Consider the following 27,307-nt stretch of genomic DNA (forward strand, 5'->3'; position numbering starts at 1 on the left):
GATTAGATAAAAAATTTTTATTCATTTTGTATAACATAACTTGCCTACGTCACAATGAGTTACGTCAAAAACATATTACTCCGCTTGATGTAACATTTAAAATTTAATTAATGTGAACTCTTACTTAGGGGGGAAAATTGTATCACTGTCTATAGTGAAATTAAAGTATAAGGAATGAAGCTTATTACAACTTATATTATACGATATAACAAAACTTGGGACGGTTTACGCTTTTTTATAAACAGTTTCGCGGTTTATAAAGCGTAAACTGCCCCAAGTTATGTTATATCGTATAATGTAAGTTGAAATAAGCTTCATTCCTTAAATAGAATGGGAACCGATATGGTATTCGGAACTCGTCGACTTATTCGTAACTGGTAAAATGAGTGCCTATGTTAACTTGCGAAATAATTTTTTTTCGGGGAGAGGCTGAACTTTTATGAAACAATATTTAATTCCACAAGTCATTGAACTACCTTGACAAAAACTTAGATTTTGAAATAATGCCTCGTATATTTAGAGCACCGCCGAATCGGTTTCTTATTCGGAACTGGTCAAATAACTGTACACAGTAATGAAATGCAAAAATTGCTATTATGAAATTATGGTATAAAAGTTCTTCTGTTTCAACAGGTAAAACACACTGGAGTGAGTTTTAAGAAGTTGGTACTCAGGAATGGGGAAAAAAATTACGTAACACCAGACAGGTAACAAAAGACTGTTAACGCCAATGGTCTTACTACAGGATTATAAACAAATTCTAAACAACAAAGTCATTCTTATTTGAAATTTTAAAAAATGGCTCTATGTTCTACATACATGTACTGAAGAGGAGACAATAAAACACATTTTATAGGAATGTATTTATGCACAACATTTTCAAAAAGAATTTGTTCGTTTGCTTGAAAAAAGGATATTAATACATAATTATTTAATGTTGTATGTTGTGTGAATAAAAAAAAGAAACAAATAAACAAGACACTTACAGAAATGAACAGTGTATAAATTGTTCCTTTTAATACTTATACTGTATACAGGATTATTTTCGCCCCGCTTTATTTTCGCCCTTTCACACATGCAAACAATTTTGTCCCGTTTTAAATTCGCCCAGTCACAGGTTTGTTTAAGAAATAATATTGTATTCTTTGAATTCGCCCCTTTTTAAATTCGCCCCACCAAGATTAGGGCTAAAATAAAACGGGGGCGAATATTTCCCTGTGTACAGTATTTGAATCCTTTAAAACTACTCATAAACGAAACAAGGAGACCACATTATTAGTAAACACGTCTTTCACGTTTTAGAAAACAAGATATGAGATATGAGAACCCCTTTGGATCTCTTGATTTTTTATGGAGGATTGACGGTTTTATATTTAAAAATGTTTTAAAAAATTTCCAGTAAAATGGCGATAGCAAATAAACTTATTGCATTAACTTTCACCTCTTTATTTTTACTGTAAGTAAGACATCCCATCAATGGGTAATTAGGTATTCAATATATGAAATTTTACTAATGTGGATCAAGCAAATTGCCACGCGGTTATTGGAATGATTGTTACAGTTCATAACAAGCGTCATGGAAACTGAAATTTCCAGAGGGTTGTATTTTTCGACTGTCATTTTATTTTGCCTGTTATTTCTCCCCATTTTGCTGGGAGTCATGATTTCCTTCCCCTTCATTCTTTGGAAGTGGATCAGCATGTTTGACTGAGTCTATGTCGACATACAATATCTTGTCTTCGGCTCCATGCAAGACGGCATTTCCATTGGAGGGCTTGTCGTTAAAATCAATTTCAATGTAAACCATTCCATCTTTGTTTGCGCTCTGAAACACAAATTTCGTCTCTGACGTAAATGGAAATAATTTATATATTATCAAATATGTAATAAACGTTACAGATGTTTGAACAAGTAATAAATTTGAAGCACGGAATTCAAAAAATTCGGACCACTGGAAATTTCAGTAGCTGGGATCATATGGTAAGGAGAAGTAATCATCCTCTGTTCGGTTTGACCAAACGGAAGAATCCATATCAAATACAGGTTATTAACAATAGCCTTAATAGCTACAAAATATTATAGTTACAATAAAATTATTCTAATCACAATTATTCCTGGTCTAATAATTCCCCCTTATCTAGTAATATACCTCTTTTGTAACCCCAGATGGCATTAACGTATGTTTTTGGTGCTTTCAGACATGTAAAATGTAAATATAAGGAATGTTTTAAAGTTTAGTGTGTAAATCACACAGGACTTGCACATAGGCATATTTTTCATGAAGCGCTAGCATGACAAGTCTGTGTGATCCACGCACCATGAACTCACACAAAACTTAAAAACATTCCTTAAATAGTTTACGGATATATGTTTAAGTTCATTAAAACCTGAAAAAAGGGATTAGCTAGGATTAACAATAGTATACAAATGTGTTGTGTCCAATGTGTACTTTGGAATTATTTATTTTCTGGAGAGCATTCAATTAATGCTTACTTGTCCAGGATTATTTTCTCCCTTCTCATCAGATTTCTTTTCCGTTTTTTGGTTGTCTGTGAAAATAAAAATGATTGAATTTTTAATTTGAACGTATCTTTAATAAAGTATCAGTCTGATCATTCATTTTTAAATTATATATTTTATATTTACCACCTTCACATAAAATTCGGATCAAAACCGAAGATAATACCGTCAGAGAAGGAACTCATATTATGCTCATTGTTATTCATTATAATTTGGCTTATATAACAATTTATCACAGCCTTTTCACTGTATTTTAGTGTTTTTAAAAAGGGATTTAAAAATTGTAGCTGTTAAACATATACTGTGTTCTTTCGATACTCACCCTTTCCTTTTTGTGAGGTACGGACTTCAGCGTAGGTAGGAATTTGATTCACATTTTTGTTTTCCTTGTTAACGACGGCGTAAACGTCTGATGCAGTGGTATCGTTATCTGAAGGGGCCGAAGGTGGCATTTCAGGTACGTCGTCGGCAGTAATATCGAGAACATTCTCCGTCAATTCTAACGCAGGATCTTTGAAAATAAGTTACATACAAGAAATAAAAATTGTTTAATAAACTATTAAATTGAAATACAGGAAAAGGTTTTTTTAAAAAAAAAAAAAAAAAAAAAAAAAGGTGTGCTAGAAATGACTATTTATGGATGTTTATACTTATGTCCTGTAATCACCGAATCAGGGAAAATAGTATTTAAACTGTATGTCTGTCTAGCTATAAACTTTGAATGGTTGGGGGACTCTACTGTCATGTTTCATTTATTTATTTATTCATCGTGATAAGAACAAAATGAGAATCTTTTCTTAAAGCTTGTTAATAAAATAATTTCTCATTATAAGAAGGATTTTAAAAATTCTGATTGGTCATGATCATATGCGAAAGTTTTAAGATTATATATATATATATATATATATATATATATATATATATATATATATATATATATATATATATATATATATATATATATATATATATATATATATATATATATATGTATATATATAAAGAACCACCAAACATCGTTCATTTCCTGCAAAGAGAAGATTTCATATTTTGTATTTGTTGAATTCAAATGTAATCGAGTAATCATAATATGTAATATGATAAGAGACAAATACCTTTCTTTTGGGTAGTATCATTTTTTCTGAAAAGCAAAAATATTCTGCAAGATCTCAGGAATGATTTTTAAAACCGGCAGAAATAAATGTTAAAAAGCAGTAGTTACAATTAATTTCCCCAAGTTTGCAAATATTTGAATATCATGGACAAAGTAATATTATAGTACTTACGTAGAAGTTTTACCTATAAAAAGAATAAGTTCTTCTAAAGCATTTGCTTCATAAAATTCATTGAAATTATATCATATTCTTATATAATCATTAAATCATTATGTATTTCCAAGGAATTTTGATCCCTATTTTTCTCTGTACTATTATTATACTTATCTAACGTTTTAATTTTTTCAATTAGGTATAGAATTTTAATACCAAATACAAATGTACATTCTCCAACCGAAAAAAAACAGGTAAATGTTAATGTTATTTTTACATTTTTTTCATTAAAAGAGTTTGAATTGGGAGAAAAAAAAGATTTCTCTCTAATTAAATTTAATTATTTCAATTTAATCTTATTATTATCATAATTGACATTTGGAAATATTCATTAATGGAGAGAATAATTCCCTTTCCCCAAACATCAAATACGTACTCTTCTTGTTTGCTCGCAAACAAAGAATTCCAACCACAATTACAGTGATGATTAGAAATGCTACTCCAGAAATACCAGTAACAATGAATAAGAAACTGTCGTCAGCTGTAAGTAAATATTTTTTATAAACAAAACCTTTTAGCGTAAAAACAAAGTAATATGAAAATTTATTTTTAAAAAGCAAATTGCGTTACATTCATTTTCTTTGTGCCATATATACATGTAGTGTTCATATTAAGGCCTTAAGGACAGATGATACAAGCAAATTTTTTTCTTTGAAAAAGATTTTATATCATCATGTCACAAGTTTAGAAAAGTGGATGGTTCTTAGATATTTTTCTCTTAAGAACTGGAATATGAAAAAAAGACTTGGAAATAATTAGTAATATTTCAATGAAAAAACAAATATAGACAAATCACATTCAGTAAAGGTTTACAGGTGAAAACAAATTTCAGAATATGTTACCATAGTGCTAAAAGTGTAATATAAACTTAAGTAAAATATACCAAGCCAGGTGAATTTTATTAGGAAAAGCTAAATGGTAAAAATCAGCCTATGTGATATCGCTATTTTTTTGTCATTTTGTTCTTCCTCTTAAAATTTGCAAGAATATTGACCAATCCATACACAATTTTTCAAAGTGCGTTAATATGGTCGATATTAACGCACTTTGAAAAAAAAGCTTATTTTTTTCAAAGTGCGTTGATTTGGTCCCAAATTTAACGTACTTTGGAAATTTTTTCAAAGTGCCTTATAACAAACTAAGCTCTATGATAAACATGATGACTTTAACTTTTTAAACGTTAACTTCCCTTACTAATGCAGCAATATACATGTACATGTTCCTTCATCACCTGCAAACGGAGTTTATATATCTCAGTTGATTCGATACGCAATAGATGCTCTACGAATGAACAATTTCTAAAACGATGGAAATTATAGACAAATAAGTTGATGAAACAAGAATATCAGTAGTCTCGTTGAAAGTAATTATTTCGTAAGTTCTATGGTCGATACAATTACCTTGTCAGCAAATGTAATTTATTATTGAGTCAAATTGTAACTGAGGTTTTTCATACTTATTGTTAGTCCATTATTTATACACTGGATTTTTCCGTTATTTCCCGATCATGAGAAGGAGCACATATGGCGGGTGTGACCAGTCAGCAGAGAATGCTCACTCCTCCATAACCCTGATCTCACTTCTTTTGATTTGGAAGTCCGTGTTTACTGTAAACCAACTTTTATTCGCGACGACTTTATTTTGCGATTTACCAGGGGTAAACTAGTTCGCGACGATTAATTTTGGCAACCAAGCCTATTTAGGTTCTCTTGTGAATAGACACATAGACTTTAAGAACCAGTTCGCGGCGAGAAATATTCGCGATGATGAGGCTCTCGCGAATTTCGCAAAAATTTCTCGCACGCGAATAAAAGTTGGTTTACAATACTCTGCTCCTATTTTGTATTGTTTTAAGTTTTTTTTTTAAATCGTGAAAACTGTTATTGAATACCTTTAATAAAATATAGTAAGATTTCATCAATTTACGTGGTCAGAAAAAAGCAGAACTCTTGCCTATCTGTCTATCATCTACCTGAACTTGATAAGTATTACGAGGAGCAATTTTTAGGATTATAGAAAACCAGGTCTTAATATCTGGAAGGCTGATGAAAAACATCAGTTGGCACATCTATAAAACTGAAATTTTCAGTAAACAAAAACGCATATTGAATGTTTTGTTAATCAAAGTACTGAAAGTACTCATGGGAGTTGAACATTGTAATCTGAAAGATCTCACAGGAAGTAGAGGAACATTTTCATGCTTTCAGACTTAAGTCAGCCAGAACTAATTTGTTAGAGATACAACATGAAGCATTAAAAATAATTTCAATTGCATCTGAATTGCGAAGATCATGGGGCTACTTTTAAATTAGCTGCAGAACTGTAGCTCTTCGAAAAAATATTTTGATAGACAGGAGAGCTACAGTGGCACCCATTAAAAAAAACTGACAGGTATATATTTACTGCGCAGAAAAAGTGCGCTGTTTCTCGATTTATTTTTCCATGTTTTTTTAACTGTCATATCAAAATATTACTAACATGTTCTAAAATATTCTTTCACTGTTTCAACAACAAAACATTCCTTGTAATTGTTGTTAATAGCCCTTCAGCCCCTTCTGGCCTCAAAATTGAGATCATATAAAATGTCGTCTATTTATGCTGCAATTTTGGCTTGCAAGATAAATTGGTCCAACGCACTTCGTGCAAATGTCAAATATAAGCGAACTTCATAGAGGAGGAAGGAATTTTTATAAATCTTTTTCACGTTTGAGGTAAGAATTAGAAAGAATTAATCCAGAACTAAGGTCAACTTTTCGTGCTCAACAAATATACAGTTTTTACAATGGATGGCGCTGCAGCTCTGCTGTCTGTCAAAATATTTTTGCGGAGAGCTACAGTTCTGCAGCTACTTTTAGATACAGGTCAATTAGTGCCGATTCGAAAGATAAACAACACCAGGCATTAGAAATAAGTTCAATTTACTTAGCACCGATTTTGAAAGTGTGTGTAGGGGGGGGGGGGGTGTCAGAGAAAAACAATTCAACTTACTTGATAAAAACCTGACAACTAAACCAAACAATCAATCCCCACCACCAAATAAAAAAAATCAAAATTTTCCAAGCTCGAAAATACTACCGGTATTTTGTGGGTAGGATTCAAACTTCTTTCAGTACCATTTATTACTCAAATAATGCCCTTCTACTTATGAAGCATTTCATTCAAACGCCCCTACTCTTTTTTGAAGATATTTGGTCCCAACAAACAAACAAACACTCTTTATATTCGACGTTACCATCAACAGACACTAGATTGTCATTTTCCTTTCTCTGATTAAAACAAGCATTTGCTTTTCTGTTTTGGGTATGAATGGTTCTTTTCGGACACAATAATCAATTTTTATAGAATTCTGTGCTTATCTTTTCTTTCAAATGTATCTATCTTTATATTCAATAATTTAAATTCCATTTCAAGTAATTTCTATATAGAAGTAAGTATGTCGGAATATTTTACATTTTGTTTGTTTTACGTTCGATAATTTTTCACTCATATTGTGACATTACCACTTGCCGATGGAGCTAGCTACACATATAGGTCTACAAATGTTTAGCTATACGGCATTCAAAACCATTGAGCAGTGAGGGATCGTTTTGTGCCAGCACCTACTGCGAAATGGGATTTCGGTTTACAATGGTCTCATCAATGGTTCATCTCCAAATGCATCCCGCAGGATTCGAACGTGCGACGCAAGGATCAACACCTTACTTTGAATCTCTAGAGCAAGCTACTCAGTATTTTAACAACTGCGCCACGCGAGTGACACTTAATTTTTGTGATTTTGCTTTGATTCAAATGTAATAAAAAATCAGACATAGTTTAACGAGCTACCACAAGAAAAAAACATGAGGAACGATATGTTTTCACACATTGATCATTGGGATTATTGTACCATTGTGTCTGCATACACATTTATTCATTCATTTTAATTGTTTGATTAATTATTAATTAAAGCCACGCACATTTTTCAAGTTTAGTTCCAGTGTTGAACACGTGACCAACTAAATGCTGATAAATTCGTGAAATTAAAAATTAATGTCATTTGAAATCGTGATATCGAATATCAAAAAACTTTAATAGCATATAAATGCTATTTTTTCCCTTTACCAACGTAAAAAAATGAGTTGCATGTATCTGGTCTGACAAAACTTTTTCCAGTCTAACAGATCATTTTACTTGTCAGAACAAATATACAAATAAATGTCTGACAGTGATTTTTTTTCTGTAGTATTTGTAAACGAAACGTTGTACTGTCTCTTCATTGCTGAAACAAATTGAAAGACGTTGTGTAAAACCTTAGCGTTCCTTGTGACATTACATATATTTCACAGCTTCTTATTCTGACAGCAGACAAAATAATTCTGACCCTTTCCAAAGATTTTCCTAAATGACATGACCATAAAAACCACTTGGTATATAAAGGAGAGAATGAATTTAACTCAAAAAGTTTACTATTCAGAATAAACTCTTAACAGCTGGGGCGTAGTGGAGTCAGCCGAGGATTGTCGATTGATAAATGACAGAAAACTGGGACTATTTTTTCATCCGGAAATCAAATCTATGAGTCATTTCTCGGAGATATGACAAAAATATGCTATTCAAAAAAAGTTAAATAAAATTCAATTTAATTTACTTTCAAATCATTCATGAAAATTAGATAAAATCAAAAAATGAGATGGACTATTTTTATTGCGGACGTTTCTGCGAGTTTATATAGACTGGTGCGAGTTCATATTGAATATCACAGGGGAGTAAATTGGTCGAAACAGAAGCACCACGACGACCGCTATATAATTCATTGTAAAATTACTGCCCCATAAATCGCGTGACGACCATGGAAGATTGAACATAGTTCAACTCCCAAAAACCAATCACTGGAGTTGGCATTATTTATCCAATATTGCAATTGTTATTGTCGTGGCTTGAGACGATGGGGTTCCTTGTCACTTTAGGCATTGACATGATAAAGTATCCCAGCTTCTCTATGGCTGAGACTAAGAGCTGACTATAGATCTCAATTTGTAGCCATTCCTCGCTTAATGCCGACGTTTTTATATAAACAAGAGGCCCAGGGGCCACAGCGCTCACCTGAGCACATCGGCTAGGAAAAAGCACATATCAGAACTGAAAGTTTACTGAGGTGGGGGGGGCTTGAATTTTAACCACCCCCCAGAGGTTCATGATTTGAACAAACTTGAATCTACACTACCTGAGGATGATTCCATATAAATATCACTAATCATGGCATTGAAGTACTTGAAAAAAAGATTTAAAAGGTATCCCTATATATCCCTATGTAAAACTTGGGTCGGCCATTTTGGCCCCACCCTAGTCCCGGGGGTCATGATTTGAACAAACTTGAATCTACACTACCTGAGGATGATTCCACATGAGTTTCATCTTTCCTGGCCCAGTGGTTCTTGAGAAGAAGATTTTTTAAGATTTTTCCTATACCTTCCTATGTAAAAATTGGGTCGGCCATTTTGGCCCCACCCTAGCCCCGGTGGTCATGATTTTAACAAACTTGAATCTACACTACCTGTGGATGATTCCACATGAGTTTCATCTTTTCTTGTCCAGTGGTTCTTGAGAAGAAGATTTTTAAAGATTTTTCCTATATATTTCTATGTAAAATTTGGATCGGCCATTGTGGCCCCACCCTAGCCCCGGGGGTCATGATTTAATAAACTTGAATCTACATTACCTGAGGATGATTTCACATGAGTTTCATCTTTCCTGGCCCAGTGGATCTTGAGAAGAAGATTTTTTAAAAATGCCATTAATTTTTCTCTAATTCATCATTATCTCCCCCTTGGAAAAGGGCGTGGCCCTTCATTTGAACAAACTTGAATCCCCTTTACCCATGGATACTTTGTAGCAAGTTCGGTTGAAATTGGCCCAGTGGTTCAGTTGAATTTTTTTACTGAGAATAACAAAATGCAAATGTAGGGACACAGAACCAGACAATCAAGAAAATTTATGGTTTACGTATATTAAGAATTAAATAATTTGAAGAAAAAGATGAATATCCGCCATTTTGATTCGCTATTTTGACTTTTAACTTACAGCTGCACTATTATTCAATTGTAGAATAGTGAGTTGTAGAGGGAAAAATACAAATCTGCAGTGTATAGATATTTGCAAATGTAAAATCCTGAACAAAGAAGAATATAGAAGCAATAGACAAAAAAGTCAGAGAAAAATCGAATTAAGCGTAGAAACGACAAAATTTTCTGAGTTTAACTAATAATGTTAGCATCCTATTATAATTTTTATAGTTTTATTACACTCAGTTAGATATTCACTCATTACTTCTCCATTTTGAACGACATTAAGAGAAAATTAGAAAAATTGGATGTCCGCCATTTTAAATCGCCATTTTGACCTCTTTAACGCCATTTTCATGAAGGCCAGCATATTTTTTCGGATTTAACATACTCGAAATAGGTTAAAAAACTATGCTGGACCAAATAATAATTATTTGCCGTTAGAAGTTATTTCTAGCCTTCTTTTTAAAAATCAGGACCAGACTATATTGGTACGTCCGTCTATTCATGATATTATAAAGAAATCCGAATAACTACATATCATATCGTATAAGTAACATATTATCTTGTACACATGATTACAAGGGGTTAATGTTATCTCGTTTGTACGACTTAGTATCTCGTATGTACGACTTAGTATCTCGTTCGTACGACTTATTATGTCATACGTACGACTTATTATCTCGTTCGTACGACTTATTATGTCGTACGTACGACTTATTATCTCGTACGTACGACTTATTATCTCGTTCGTACGACTTATTATGTCGTTTGTACGACTTAGTATGTCGTACGCACGACATAGTATCTCGTTCGTACGACTTAGTATCTCGTACGTACGACTTATTATGTCGTACGTACGACTTATTATCTCGTACGTACGACTTATCTCGTTCGTACGACTTATTATGTCGTATGTACGACTTATTATCTCGTTCGTACGACTAAATATTATGTCGTTTGACCGACTTATTATGTCGTACGTACGACTTATTATGTCGTACGTACGACATAGTATCTCGTTCGTACGACTTAGTATCTCGTATGGACGACTTACTGTGTCGTACGTACGACTTATTATGTCGTACGTACGACTTACTATGTCGTACGTACGACTTACTATGTCGTACGTATGACTTACAATATTTTTTTTTCAAGTGGCAGCAATACGCTTCCGTAAAAATGCTATTAATCCCTTGTTAGAAATAATAATGGCAAATTTGTTGCTAAAAATGCTAAAAGTTTAATATTCAGGAAAGCGGAATTAAAATCTCAAATGCCATGAACCGAATTTTCTCAGCTTATGAAATAATCAACTATTACCAATTTGAAATTTAAACAATACTGAATTACTTGTCATTTTTAGGAAATCTATATATAATGTAGAATATAATGAATGTTTCAAAGATACTTTAATGTATTTCCGTGAATAAAAAGCGTAGTTCCGGTAAAGGGAGAAGTATTTTTAAATGCAATTTGAATAAAATTAAAGAAGAGGGATATCCCTTTGCAATATAGAGATATCTCTTTTTGCGTGAGAAATATATCTTTTAGAACTTTTGAAGATATCTCTTTTACTTTAAGAGATATCTATTTAATTTGGTAAGATATCTCTTAAAAGAGATATCTCTCTAGGTGAAAGAGATATCTCTGTAACGTTAACGTTCAGATATATCTCTTTTCACGAAAGAGATATCTCTCAAGTAGAAAAAGATATATGTTTAAGAGGAAGATATATCTCTCTTATAAAAACAGATAACTCTCGAAGTATAAGAGATATCTCTCTTAGTTTAAGAGATATCTCTTTCAAATAGAGGTATCTTTCAAAAAGGAGAGATATCTCTTTAAGTTTGGAGATACATGTATCTCTATTTTTTAAGAGATATCTCTCTTAAATGAGAGATATCTCTGTAATTTTATGATAAATTTTATTTTCGAATACTGTAGAAGTACTTTATTCCGCGTGGTATTAATTTACGCTATGTACACGGGCACAAATTTTCCGCGGAAATTTGTCCAAGCGGACTTAATACAAATGTAAGGCATATAGTGCCAATCTAGGAAATCCGCGTAATTTTCTACCCGTGGATTAAACAGAAATTGAGATTCCGCGGAATTATGACCCCGTGGAAAAAAGTACGTCTACAGTAAATAGCAAAAGGGCTTGTCATACAATACCTGTCGGTAAAGATGATTGCATATTAGTAAAAAAAACTTGCAGTATTTGTAAATATATAATATTTTTATGGTAAAAGATCGGAACAAGATTGTTGTAACTACGAAAACATGCCTTCTGATTTACATATCAGAAGGCATGTATGATGTAAACAATGATGTAAACAAATCTAAGAGGGGTCAGCTATTCATTTGCTGTTAGCATTATATTTCATTTCTTTGCCTGCAAAAAATGTGGAATGTGACAAAATCTAACTATCAAATACAACAAGCAAATTAAAAATTTGTGGTCCCCGCTTTCGATGTCTTTGTGATTAAGATGTTATTTTTTATGACATATTGTGTCAAATATGAACGCAATATCATATGTCATTCAAAAATTATCACTGAAATTGATTTTTTAAAAAAAAGGTCATTCGTGAAGGTCAAAGGGTCAAAAATCATAGCATGCTCGGAAATATCTTGTCACATGAAATTCGCATGTCAAATATGAAAGTCCGTCTCTTCTCCATAAAAGGTAAAAGATGCATTTGTGAAACACTGATTCCCCCGTATGGCAACATAGGAAAGAATAAACTTTTCTTAAATGCAAATTAAATATATTATTATCCAAAGTAGGGTCTTCTCACACGAAATGCAATTGTGAAATACGAAATCCCAAGCATCACTTGTTCACAAGTAATGGCCAAGGATAAATTTTGACAGGATAGGACAAACTCCAAGGGTCAAAGGGTCTAAGTTGTTTTTTTAAAGAAAGGTTTTGTCACAAAAATTACATGTGTGAAAGATGTAAATCCTAACCCTAACCGTTCAAAAGTTTTGGCCAAGGTGAACGTTTTTTAAAGTAGGTCAAACTCCAAGAACAATGTCATTCTTTATATCCGATAAAAGGTCCTGTCACATGGATTAAATTTATGAAATATGGAAGCCTTAGCCCTAACCCTTCAGAAGTTATTGTCAAGGTTTTTTTTTACAAAGTAAATTCAACTCCAAGGTCAAGGTCAAAGGGTCAAAGTTCTTGGTATCCAATGAAAGGTCTTCTCACAACGATAACATATGTGGAATATGAAAGCCCTAACCCTTACCATTTAAAAGTTAAGGCCAAGGTTGAATTTTTTTTATATAAGTACGGAAATCTCAACGGTCAAGGTCAAAAGGTCAAAGTTGTTCGTATCAAATGAAAGTTCTTGCCACAAACAATACGAGGTTTGTCCCATAAAATCGTGGACAAGTTGTCTAGTTTGAAAAGTAATCATATCTGAAATTTGAAATCTGAAATTTTCACTACTTTTTAGTACATATATTATGAATATACAGAGCAAATTTCAAATAGATATCTGCATAAATAAACAAATTATTAGATGTTATGTATTGTATCGCCCTACGGCGCACGGATGATAACGTCAAAGTGTCTAAAACAGCGTCACGTATCATCTTTGCTAAAATAAAGTTGGATAAGTCCCACTTAATTTAAAAATTCCATTGATTCATATACGTGAGTGTCTATAACCAGATAAGGAACCCATCTGGCACACACATGCAATCTTTTGAAAATTCATTAGCACGTTTTGGACAGTATTCTCACCAGCATTTAAATAACAGAGAATCTCATATCAACGGTCGACAATGACAGCGTCTTTTGCTATTACAAAACCAGTTTGTCCGTATATTTTGTACTACCTGAGGACTCAATCAAAAAGAATTCACTAAGAAAACTTCCATTTCATTTATATTCTAAAGATCTGGTGATTTTTGTCATATTTTCTTTCTTCTGTAATCATTTAAAGTCTCTTAAGGTATCATTACAACATCCAAATCTAACTGAACTGCTCTCCGGTGCGCCGTAACGTCACAAAAATCGCGATTTTTTTAGTATTGTGTTTATCACTTTCCAATGTCGAAAAACCGGGAAACTGCCAAAAAATAACCAAATGCATTGAAATTTTCATAAAGACGACAAAATTGATTAAGGAATCGAATAATGATACTTTTCATTCCAATTTTATGTATTGAAAACTTTTATTACGAATTAATTCTTGTGTATTCTCTAATATAACCTTGTTATTTTTACCGTGCGCCGTAGGACCGTACCCTGTGCACATTCAAGCATTATAAAATCTTTACTTTTGTCTATATATTATCAAAAACATAATAATGCACTTAAATATAATGAATAAACATTTACTGAAAATTTCAGCTTGGTGCGCCCATTACTTTTCGCGAAAAACGCTTTGTCCACAATTTTATGGGACAACCCTCGTACACATGTGAAATATAAAAGTCCTTGTATCTATCATTCAAACGTTATGGCTAAAGTAAAAGGTTTTATTTTTAATTTTTGTTTAAAAGTGGGTCAAATTCCAAGGTCAAGGTCAAAAAGTCAAACTTGGTGGTACCTAAAAAAGGCCTTGTCATAAGAAATACACATGTGAAATATAAAAGTCAAAGCTCCGCTTTATCAAAAGTTATGGGCAAGGTTAAAGTTTTTGTGACGGACTGACAGACTGACTAACAGACGGACAGACGAATAAGATTTAATGTCTCCTCACTTTCGCGAAAGCGGGGAACAATAATGATGCAAAAAATACTGTTCTTGAGGTCTAAATTGTCACAGACGGACAGCTAGACAACCAGACGGGTGTGAGACCCCATAGTGTGGCTCTGTTCAGCTTGCAACACAAAAATTAAATTCTATCTAGAACCCCGATAGAATCATTAATTTGTAAACATTTCAAAATTTTTTTTTCAACTTTTCTTTTTTTTCTTTTTTTTCAAATCATTTATTCAACAAGAGGCCCAGGGGCCACATCGCTCACCTGAGCAATTGGCTAGGAAAAGGCACATATCAGATCAGAACTGAAAGTTTACTGGGGGGTGGGGGGGGAGGGGGCTTGAACTTCAACTCTCCAGGGGGTCTTGATTTGAACAAACTTGAATCTACACTACATGAGGATGATTCCACATGAGTTTCATCTTTCCTGGCCCAGTGGTTCTTGATAAGAAGATTTTTAAAGATTTTTCCTATATATTCCTATGTAAAACTTTGATCGGCCATTTTGGCCCCACCCTACCCCCGGGGGTCATGATTTGAACAAACTTGAATCTACACTATCTGAGGATGATTCCACATGAGTTTCATCTTTCCTGGCCCAGTGGTTCTTGAGAAGAAGATTTTTAAAAGATTTTTCCTATATTTCCTATGTAAAACTTTGATCGGCCATTTTGGCCCCACCCTACCCCCGGGGGTCATGATTTGAACAAACTTTAATCTACACTACATGAGGATGATTCCACATGAGTTTCATCTTTCCTGGCCTAGTGGTTCTTGAGAAGAAGATTTTTTAATAAAGCCATTATTTTTTCTCTAATTCATGATTATCTCCCCTTGGAAAAGGGCGTGGCCCTTGATTTGAAAAAACTTGAATCCCCTTCACCCCAGGATACTTTGTAGCAAGTTTGGTTGAAATTGGCCCAGTGGTTCTTGAGAAGAAGATGAAAATGTGAAAAGTTTACAACGACAACGCCGACAACGACAACGACGACAACGACAGACAACGGACAAATTTTGATCAGAAAAGCTCACTTGAGCCTTTGGCTCAGGTGAGCTAATAATGTACAACATAACAGTGAGGCAAAACTTCCACAGAAGCCCTCTAGTAATACTTCACCAGGGATGCCAGGAGCTCCCTGGATCGATATAATATTATATGATATATTTCCAATATTTGAACACAGAATTTTTCACATTATACTAATATATAATTATTGCCGCTTCATTTTCATACATATACATAAATTCTCAAAGGAAATTTTTACCATTTTTATATACAAAAAACAAAGTATTCGTTTAACACCAATAGAAATCGTTTAACGTTTCTTAAGTTAACCGTATGTGTGAGGCTAGTTTTAGGCCAAATCGAAGATAAATTTTAGCATAAGCACGTAAACAGCGAGAGAGAAAAATCTTTTTCCATTAGAGGAAGGTCATTAAACATCATAAAATGAAAAACGTATATGCACTTATAAAATAACTCTCTTTAATCAGTTTATGTAACTTAGTCCTAAAAATACTAAGATTTTTTGGATTAAATAAATATTCTTAAAATACATCAACTGCTCACGTTTTTTAGTCGTTTTTGTAATAGTTCTTAAAATGACAACAGCGATAATCAAAAGTCCTGCCGTCGCACAGATTCCGATAATAACGAAATGGTAATCATTTAAAATCAGTCATCATTTTCAACATCTATAAGTTATGATTTAATAATATGATTAAAAATATTTCAAGTAAAACATTTGTAACATTGCAAGATTCTTTAGAAAAAAACATAATTACTTGCGTATCATAAATTCTAACTTTGTTAATATAACAAAACTTACACTTAACGGTAGAAGTGGAATTAGCGTACAGGGTGTTGAGACTTGGCTTTGTCACCGATACACTACTTTGAGTTAGTGTGGTAGGTCTGATTTCTACAAAAAAAAAAAAAAACAGTATGGACATACCATCTACGTTGATTTGTTTTCAATTACAATAATGTTTCAGAGTGTTTTCTTTATCTAAACAAAAATACTTTCTTAAGTTTTTAGTAAAGGAATTTCTGTTGCAGCTATTGCAGAAAAATCTGCAATAGCAGCTAGCTTAATTCCCACACTAAAAATAATAAAGACATTTTATAAAAAGTAGGAGAATGTACGTTAAATATTATATCAATGACACAAAGAACTATGTATGTACACCACTGTATGTTTCATTGGTAGAGGAGCTACTGTTTAAAAAATGTATTCGATGCTTCATAACAAGATTAAAGGACGACTTTGGTTTTCATAAGAAACAAAAGAGATAATATTGAGAGGTTTAAAGATGAAAAGTTTTTCTTCATTATTAATATTGGAGAATGTAATTTGTTATTATACCATTGTTTTTTATGTTGATAGTGAAACACTTTTTTATGCCTTTCGTTCTTAATGTAATATAAAAATTAAAAAAATGTCTATTATAAATAGAGAATTGTTTTTGAATTAATAAAAACCGCAATCTCATCACTGTGTCCGTTATGTATGTATGGATTACATGGTTCATGTAAAGAGCACATTGAAGTCAAGTAAAGATTTACTTACCTTCAATAATGACAAAAATCTTCGGGCTATGTGTATAGTTCTTATTTGTTGCCAAAACACGACAAAAGAAATAACTATAGGTCCTCCTGACGACAGTGTTATTTAAGAGTAAAATTTTTCCTCCGACTCTCTTCACATCTCTTCCGTCTTCATAAAAATACCAATCATGTGTGCAGTTCGGGCAGTTAGATTCACATGTTATGTTCTTTGTGGGCTCTTCTTCAAAATCGGAATAAAATAGTTTTTCAATGTTCGGTGTTACAGTTACATTAAAAGCTGAAATAAAAATGTTGCAAAATATGTTTATACAACTGGAAAATATCTAAAGAAAGATGTCATTAACTTCTAAACATGATTATTATAAAGTATGTATATATATATATATATATATATATATATATATATATATATATATATATATATATATATATATATATATATATATATATATATATATATATATATATATATATATATATATATTTGAATATTTAAAATTAGGCACTATTAGGCGATATATTGGATATCCGGGCATAAAGCCCATGAGAGCTTATACAATTATTGGACGTCGTCCTCTGCATAGAAGTCCTAGGCCTGTCTGTTTTCCTACACTGTTTTAAAATGATGCTCATTGTGCTGTTCACATATTCAAATTTGTTTAACTAATGAAAATCAAGTTAGGGATTTTCAATAAATTGACAGTTTAAATCAATCATGATTTTTTTTTGTAAATGTAAAATTTATGTTACTATGGAGAAAAAATTCAAAATTAAAATTTTTATTCATTTAATTTTATAAATTCATACACTCAAATATAAACGCATTGTTAGTATAGAAATGCAATGAAATAATATAGTCTAAGACAAAGATCCTTGTAACATATGGATAATTGTAATATTTCTAATTAGTTTCCATGATTTCAATACCGCAAAGGAATACAGATTCTCCCTTCTTGGTAACTATAGCAACAGTATTAAGTTTTAAAATAAATTTTACCAATCATTGATAATCGACTTTCTTTCAGATTATTAATATTCAAAATAAGTTTTAAAAAATATGTGTCTTATTAAAGTTTACAGCCTATATATCAGAAATTCCAATCAGCTTCTGTACCGACTTTCGTATTTTGGTCATAATGCAATAATTTAATTGTGCTGTATTTTTTAAAGAATTTTATGCAAAATTTTATTGTTTTATATAAAACCAATCTTGATTAAAAAAAATTATTCTATAGGGTTTTATTTTCGCAATGTATCCGCAGCATTTCAAACAATAACTCATTGAAATAGATGTAGTAAAAAAATTCTCTCTATTAATATTAGGTCTTTCAACTGCCGCAAGTGTTCGATATTATGAACGATAATTCATTGGTGAAACTTGATCAGAGCAGGTCCGAGGTATCTAAATGTTTATACGCAAGTCCATTTTTAGCGCTTCCAAAGTGTTTCTTTGCTATCAGTAGAATCCAGTGGTTTGAAAATTTAGCACTAATGTTAAACTTATTTACCATATAGTTGCGGATACCGTTTAATTACATATAAGTAAAATTATTAATTAAAATAAAAAGTGAAATCTACCCCCTTTCTTAGTTCTAACCTGATTAAATTTTCATACTCGGCTGTTCCTCTTCGTGCTTAGTAACACAAATATGATAATTAATTGTTGCATTTATATATATCTATGTAGGAAGCGCAAAAATGCACACACTAAAACACGACCATATATTTTCCTCTTTATAACAATCGCGAAAGAGTGGTAACTTTTTTGAATATAGTCCGTTCTCTACTCATTTGACCCTGTTATTTCAGGTAGAGTGAAGACATTCTCCTTCTTTTGGTCAACACCTTTGTGTACAAAACAATGTAAGGAACCCTTTTGTGTACATAACAATACCAATGCTGAAGCAGCCTATATGTATGGTGGCATATGTCTGCCCCCTACATGCAAGATAAATTATGTTAACATGCAACATAATAATGTAGACATACAACGTATTTATGTCAACATGCAAATTACCAATCAAATAAGAAAATATAAGAATTAAATATGGACAAATTTACTTACTAACGCCTGTATCTGACATTTAAGATGCAAGATGTAACATACATGTAATTATATAGACATGCAACTTATTTATGTCAACATGCAAGATAATTATGCCAACATGCAAGTAAATTATGCCAACATGCAAGTAAATTATGTTAATATGCAAGATAATTATGTTAACATGCGAGATAATTATGTAGAAATGCAAGATATTTCTGTCTACAATCTTTGCCCAAGCTTTAGAATAAAGACCTAATGACAAAAACAATGAGGCCTTAATTATATTTTTGGGACTGCTCTTGACCTGCATAGCATGGGTCTTATAAAACATTTTGCCAGGACCAAAAATATATTCTTCACCGCATTGTAGCTTGTATATTTTTACTTCGTTCTTCCACTACTGTACTTTTTATGATATTTGTCTTTGATAGAAAGTAACGTTTGAGCTTTTGTCTTAAACTAGAAAACGGTACGGTAGTTCACCAGATTACAATTCCCATATCAATGTCATTAAGCTAATCAAAAATAGTCTTGATACACTATGAGTAAAGTACAATTTGAACTTGAAATAATCACGAGTTTGATGAACACTATGTAAAAAATTTCAACATAATATAGTATTTACTTTTCAAACTTCTTACAGAGGATTTTATTAGAGACTGTATTTCAAATCCTATATGCACAGAGTCAAGTTCTGTGATAAGTAATAGTTATAAACTTAGTAGTCGTGGGATCTCCTCATAGTGCGTGAAATTTAAGACATATGTAGAAAGTTTACAATACACAAACATTAAAATTAACTTTAACTATACACTCTTTGTCCGAGACACGTATAGCTTTTAGCCTGCCTGAAGTAGCAATACATCAACCTTCAGAAATAAAACATACTTGTTGTTTATAATATAACATATTTTTTTATATATTCTTTCTCCTACTTTATAAATAACCCATAGCTGATTTAAGAAAATAATTTTTGAAATTACTAGATTTTCACCAACTCTTTTTGAAGCCTCTTTTGGGTACTCCAGGGCTGCTTTAATTGTTTTGTTTTTTCTTTGAATAAATGAATGTGCATATGCATGTATTTTATACAACTTCTGAAGATAGTTATGATGAAAACAATTAAGTGCATTTCATACTCAGTTGAACCATATGTATTTGCAAGTATCAATAACTCAGTAGGAAAACGTCTTCTAGATTGTGTTTTTTTTTTCATTTTGAAAAAGGTCAGACTGACACAAAAATAAGATAATTGTTACTCACCATTTTGAAGAGAAAACCGCACAAAAATCAATGCGAGCACAAGACAAATGATGACAAATCTCTCCATCTGTATTTAACTGCTTTAGCGTATGTTGTTGCAAAACAAGGAAGAACATGTTTGTCTTAAATAAAAACACGGCACTTGGATTCATGAGTTAAATGAAGATCAAATACTTAAAATATATTATAGCATCCAATGGTAGATCTAAAGTGCATTAGCTTCTTCTTCCGTTGAAACATCCTTTATCTCAGTTTTCCACTTCTTTTTCTGTCTTGGTTTTTAGAGTCGGAACTGACGGATATATAATTATAGATTTTAATACTGACGTATAAAAACACACGTCTATTTTTCCACGCTTTTCCTTATCCTTATTTATCTGTATTTTTCTGTGAGACTGAGTTATCAGTAAGCGTCATTTTAAAACTTGGGACAGTCTTTCCCTATGGATCAGTGACTGGGTTATAATGACATTGTCAATAATGTTGGAAATCTTTCCAGTCTAAAGTGTAACAATGTAAATGTGATAGGACTTTTAAAACCATACACAGAGACGTAAGCGTTGTATGGTGGCATATTTCTGCCCCCTACATGCAAGATAAATTATGTCAACATGCAAGAAAATTATGTCAACATGCAAGAAAAGTATGTCAACATGCATATTTTAGTTGACATGCAAGTTACAAATCTTTTAAGAGGATCTAATTTAAATATAGGTAAAATATCGTACTGACTCCCGTATCTGACATCGTAGATGCAAGATGCAACATTATTATGGCAAGATGCGGGTTACTTATGTTGACATAATAGATAATCATGTAGACATGCAAATATATTTATGTTAACACACAAGATACTTATGATAACATGCGAGATAATTATGTAGACATGCAAGATATTTATGTTAACATGCTACTTATTTAAGTCAACGTGCGACCTATTTATGTGAACATGCGAATTATATTTTTACATAAAAGATATTTATGTCAACATGCAAGATAACAAGTATCATATCAACATACATATCTTGCATGTTAATATAATCATCTTGCATGTTGACATAAATAAGTCGCATATTAACATAATTATCTTTCATGCTGACATAAATACGTTGCATGTCTACATAATTATCTTGAATGTTGATATAAATAAGTCGCACGTCTACATAATTATGTTGCATCTTGCAACTACAATGTCAGATACCAGCGTTATAAAGTAAATTTAACCATATTTATTTTATATTTTCTTATAAGATTGTTAACTTGCATGTCAACATAATTATCGTGCATGTTGACATAAATATGTTGCATGTCTACATAATAATGTTGCATGTTAACATAATTTATCTTGCATCTATGGGGCAGAAATATGCCACGTAAGTGTAGTCATGGGCAACTGTCTTACAAATAACATTTCATACTTTTAATTCATTACTACATGTACCTTGCGTAAATCAACAGTTAGGTCTACATCATATTCGTACTAAACTTGAATCTGTCCCTTTGAAACTTTTAAATAGCCTTCTTGGAAAGGTTAAAGAAGGTTCATTTTTGATTCCTCGACACCAGAATATAGGCTCTGATCTGTGATTATGGATATTGCATATCATAAGCTTTTTAATCCCCCATGTTTTACTGAAGAAAATCCGTCTTTTCCTTTAACTTCAATATGCCAACAAAGGAAATGACGCCCTTAATATAAGTAAAAATATCCTTAATCACAAAAGGGTCCAGTCTTGCATTCCAACATAATTCAAGTTGAAGACTACACATGTATTTCCTATAAATATACATCGACTATTGAATCCAAACTTCTTGATTACAAGAAAACGTTACATGACCAGGGTATCGAATATCTGAAACATAATCCTTCATCGTGTTCATGTTCTTCTTCACCCTATAACTATAGTCCTGCTGGACACGTTATTACAGGTGACTTAAGTATAGTTAACAATGAGGACCTTAGATCAAAATTTTTAAACTGAAGATCCTAAATATTGGGAACCCTGATCCTTCACATGGCGTCAGAATTTTATACATTTTATGGATTCTGTAGAAGATTACGCCAGACGATGGGCCAAATATGAAAAAGAAGACGTTGACACTTTATCAGATGGATTAAATGTATCATATCTATGTTACAATCTCATATAAATGATTGAGGGTCAATATGAAAACCATCTTCCCTTCTGTATTCAATAATCCAGAAGTGAAAAAAGAATTAGATAACATGATCAGTACGTACTAGTCCCTGCTGACAACGCAGGTAACAACAATGTCTTCGTTTGTAAGCTCATTATTTAATTGTATTTTAGAAGAACTTGCATTTAAATCTGTAAGTAGTAATCCAACTTATACTCATAGTTATACTCAAAGAAGAATCCTCAAAATCATATGTCAGTTTTGAATATCTTTAAGATCCAAAAGTACCAAAATATAAGTTCTATGGTCCATACAATGATCTTGTCAAATACTATTTATCATTGAGTCAAATGCTAACTGACATTTTTCATTCTAACTGTTAGTCCATTATTGATATACTGTATTGACGACGGATTTTTCCATTATTTCCCGATGATCAAGGAGTACATGGTTGGTGTGACCGGTCAGCAGACGTTGCTTACTCCTCTATGGCACCGCATCCCACCTTTGATGTTTTGCAGGTCCGTGTTTGCTCTGCTCTTATTTTGTATTGTTTTATGGACTTTAGTTCTTGAATACTGTTCGCTATGTTCATATGTTTCATTGCTTCCGCATTTAAAGTCTTTATGTTCCATGGGAAACGAATACCCCTGAACTCAAGGGTTAAAAGTTTTTAAAACGTTTGGAAATCCAAGAATGTGAAAATAATAATGGTTGGAAATGAAAAAAAAAAAAAAAAAGCCTGGGACTTTATGTAACGCGAATTTCCTTCAAAAGTTTCCAAGAATTTGTCATTTGGCCCAACTACAAGTTGGACTATTGCAAAAATTCATACGGGAAATTTGTCATAGTCTGATGCAGAATTTGTTATTATTATCAAAGAACTGAGGCTGGAATGTTTAAACAACCAACGCAGAATGCATAATGAACAACATCAGTTAGCAACTGGTCCATTTCCATAATTTTATAATTCTGATTAATATGACATTTGGAACCATTTTAAAAAACATTGAAATATTTTAAAACTTGATGTAAGGATCCCAAAATCCAGTTCCATTTAGAGGTTATTGTCAAATTAACCGTCCACTCCCACCTTTAGCCCTTTGTCTTGATAAGATCAATTAAGATTAAAAAGTAACTTGCATCATAAAATAGTTTTTTCATAAACAGAACTGCAAATGTGATGTTTCTTCCTTTTTCTAAATTTTACAGATATGCAGTTTAATGTATAATTAGTCTCATAAAATATTTGTTTTTCGCAAAGAAAAGAATTCATTTCGACTTCCGCACATATGTTAGTGGCAAAAAGTGTCCAATATCAGAGAACTATATTCGCAATTAATAGATTACATGTAATTACTTAGTTAAAAATAATTATAATCTAATTCTAAATACAAGTACACTGGGAATGAGTTAAGATGCTCGAATTCCTTTTTGACAATATCTATATAGTCTTTGGACACACAATCTTCCAACAATTCCTCGGCCATAAAATTGGCGGTCATCGCAGAATCTAGAGCAAGCGTGTAACATCCCTAGTTGCATCATCTATCAGAATTTATTCGGTACAGGTAGGGGTGAATTTATACTGAAATGTACATGTACCTGTTCAAGCAGAAGGCATTTCTATTTTAGGTCATAACACAGAGCTTTTTAACAGACGATAACATTAAAACATCAAGTGTTGTTTTCAGGCTTAGGAGAAAGGGTTTTAGAGTGAATTTTTAGGCATTATGAGAAAAGGGCGTGATTTGAATAGGAAAAAAGAAAAATAGAATCTTGCCTCTCTAAATGGCATAATTTTCGATCTTTTTGGCTTTGTTACACTTTTAACATCTGATGATAATTTTTGGATAAGAGTTTCAAAAAATTACGAAAGGTTTTCTGATTTATTGTTAAAAACATTAGCCTATCGAAATTAGGATTCAAATTATTCCAGGTTTGTGGCGAAAGGTTTTTTAGAAGAAAATTAACATTTTTTTTTCCTTTTGAAGTATATACAGTACTGTTAGTTTTAGATTCCTATTGTTCCATGCTGGTTGCACACAAAGATATTTTTTGCAGAGAAATATCTTTCTGAAATATCTTTCGAAGATTCATATTAAATGTACTGTAGCGCCAAAAGAAGCGTATTGATCCCTATATATTTTACGACATGATTTTTAATTAAGCTATGTGTGTAGGAAATAAAAATATACTTGACAAAAAAGTTTAAGACTTTAAATATCAGGAGTTGACATCGTTAATAAAACTTAGCATGTATTTTTTCCTGAGCTTGAAGATTATAGAAACCTTTATAATTATTATTTGTTAATTATTATCATTATTATTAGTATTATTTTTCATGCAAAATCAATGTATACATAGGACCTTGTCATACTGCCTAAATCTTATCTAGGATGATAAGACGGCACCCGTCAGACAATGGGACACTTTTGACTAACAGTAATTATCCTGATGGCTGCATGAAGGTGTGCCACTAACTTGTACCTTAAGGTATGTCACTCGTCAGCCTTTTAGAAAATTTCAGTCAGAACCTCTTACTTAAAAACTATTTATTACAATTCAATTTTTATAAAATATTTATATTCAACAATGTAATTTTTTTTTAACATTCGTCGAAAAAAAACTGCTTAAAAATCTACAAAGAAGCCAGATTTATGAGGGTCTATAGCTATTTCTTGTGGTGGAAGGATATTCAGCAGAAATTTCTGCAAATCTGCACATTTATTAAATTTAATGTCTTGAAACTTTTGCCTCACATACTTTTACACGGAGAATATTTTCCGTTATGATATTGCAGTAATATTTAATATAGGTCTTAATTTATATTTTTAGAACAAGTTTTACACCTTCCCTCAACAAACTTTGCCAAGAAATGAAGATACATTAAAGAAGTCAAGATAACATTTACACCATTTTTTGCCTGAAAATCACATATTTTGACCAATATTTCAAAATTAACATCACTGACCCCAACTTTTTCTTTCATTATTTTAACCTACTCGATAATTGTGACTGATCAGCACTTCACTCCTAAAAAGCTTGATATAAGAAAATATCTTATTGCCTATTTAGTTAATTAATACCCAAAATATGTTATTTTTTAGTGCAAAAAGGTCACATAATAATAAACGCGCATTAATTTGCAAGATTTGTTCAATGATAAATATTATTCAAACTATTTTATGTAAAATAAGATTAAATATACTTCCCAAAAATTCCTTGATATAACAAATTTGAGGAGTGACTTACCTCAAAGGTCATAAGAGACAAGTGTTAACAGTATGTTTTCCACCCATGAATATCAAAGAAGAAGGTATGGTTTTAGCTTTATTGCGCCCTAAAAATGTAAATCAAAAAGTTTTGAAACTGGCTTAAATATTACTTAAGTATATGAGTGTGATTAATCAAGAAAGAATATGGCATGAAGGATTACCATTCTTAAAATATGACGTCATTAATGTGAAGCATTTCTCTATTTTCAACAGAAAAAGCCTCAAAATGGCACATTTCAAGGGTGATTTTCCTTTTAAAAACAGTGTCCACAGCCGTCGCCCACGTTAAGTTTTTGATATTTTGTGCAAAATTCAATAACCAATCACATATCTCAAGATCTTTGTGGGCGATGCCTGTGGACAATGTTATCTGAAAGAAAATTTCGTTGAAAATTGGTGTCTTCTGCAACTTTTTAAGAAAAAACGGGAAAATGCAATGTTTATGACGTCATAATTAGCATTTAAAAACACATGTGAGAAAAATGACTTGTATGATTTTTCTGCATTGAATTTCAATTATTTAAAAAGCATGAGTTTTCAACTTTTACACCAGTTTCATTTTAAAGAAAATAACAGGGCAAAGTTTGTATGGAAACCATACCTTCTTCTTTGTACCTCAAAACCTTCATTGAAAATATTCCACCAATTTATAAATAACGTTAAGCACCAGAAATCTAAAGCTCAAAGTTACTTGCTCAAGAAAGTCGCTCCCTGATTATCGTTCTTGAATTTCTGATTGTGTGACGTCATAAGATACCACTTTCAATTTCTGAATCGTCTGAATGTAGTGAAGAGGAAAACGATTCCGAACCTGTTGAAGCTGTTCCGTATAATACTGACTGGTAAACAGATACATTTGATATTTTCTTACAAGCATTTTTAACAACAACAGCAACAACAATATTACGCTAAGCAGTAAGCATACTATGCATCCATATCTCACACGAGAATTCTACGACCAGATCAGAATTTCCTCTACACAGATGATGATACTTGAATTCTTCAAGTAGTTGAAAACGTGTTTATGAACTAATGCTGTATTATGCTATATAAATTTTAAATTTGAAGCCCTTTGAATAAAGATTGTTATCATAATCTATATTTTATGAATATAGTTAGGCCCTAGATTGGTAGATGAACATGATGAATGGTTTTTATCTTTTTTCAATTAGAATGAATCACTTACATTTTTAATGTATCTAAGAAGTAACAGTTATAAGTTTTTTTTATATATTAAAAAATACATATAATTTATCTATAGTTTTCTATATAAAAAAGGAAAGGTCATGGCCTATACAGGTCCAGCACAATACCCCGCTAAAGGTTTATAGGTTGATAATGCTGTATAAGTTTATTGCAAAAAAAATTAAATACTGAAAGTCGATATCTGAGTTTT

The 27,307-nt window shown here is 31.9% G+C and overlaps 1 protein-coding gene across 7 annotated transcripts in view; it reads right to left on the bottom strand.

Annotated features, from left to right (window-relative positions):
• Positions 1–433: 433 nt before the first annotated feature.
• LOC134232495 (uncharacterized) overlaps positions 434–27,307 on the bottom strand; it is a 72,530-nt gene continuing 45,656 nt past the window's right edge. For 3 of the 7 annotated variants that reach the window (XM_062714469.1, XM_062714473.1, XM_062714472.1), the window contains 5 exons: positions 4,212–4,329; positions 3,636–3,661; positions 2,843–3,031; positions 2,494–2,549; positions 434–1,825 (listed from right to left, as the gene is read on the bottom strand). In XM_062714469.1, coding sequence (XP_062570453.1) covers positions 1,634–1,825; positions 2,494–2,549; positions 2,843–3,031; positions 3,636–3,661; positions 4,212–4,329 — 581 coding nt within the window. In that variant the 3' untranslated portion in view covers positions 434–1,633. Of the gene's footprint in view, positions 1,826–2,493; positions 2,550–2,842; positions 3,032–3,635; positions 3,662–4,211; positions 4,330–16,444; positions 16,538–17,185; positions 17,462–19,249; positions 19,262–20,494; positions 20,612–27,307 lie in introns of those variants that run through there. The other 4 variants (XM_062714471.1, XM_062714474.1, XM_062714468.1 and 1 more) reach the window with 3 other exon arrangements.

This window comes from Saccostrea cucullata, unplaced genomic scaffold (genome assembly GCF_032062105.1).
Source record: "Saccostrea cucullata isolate Sc308-1 unplaced genomic scaffold, CSIRO_AGI_Scuc_v1 ctg207, whole genome shotgun sequence".
NCBI lineage: Eukaryota > Metazoa > Mollusca > Bivalvia > Ostreida > Ostreidae > Saccostrea > Saccostrea cuccullata.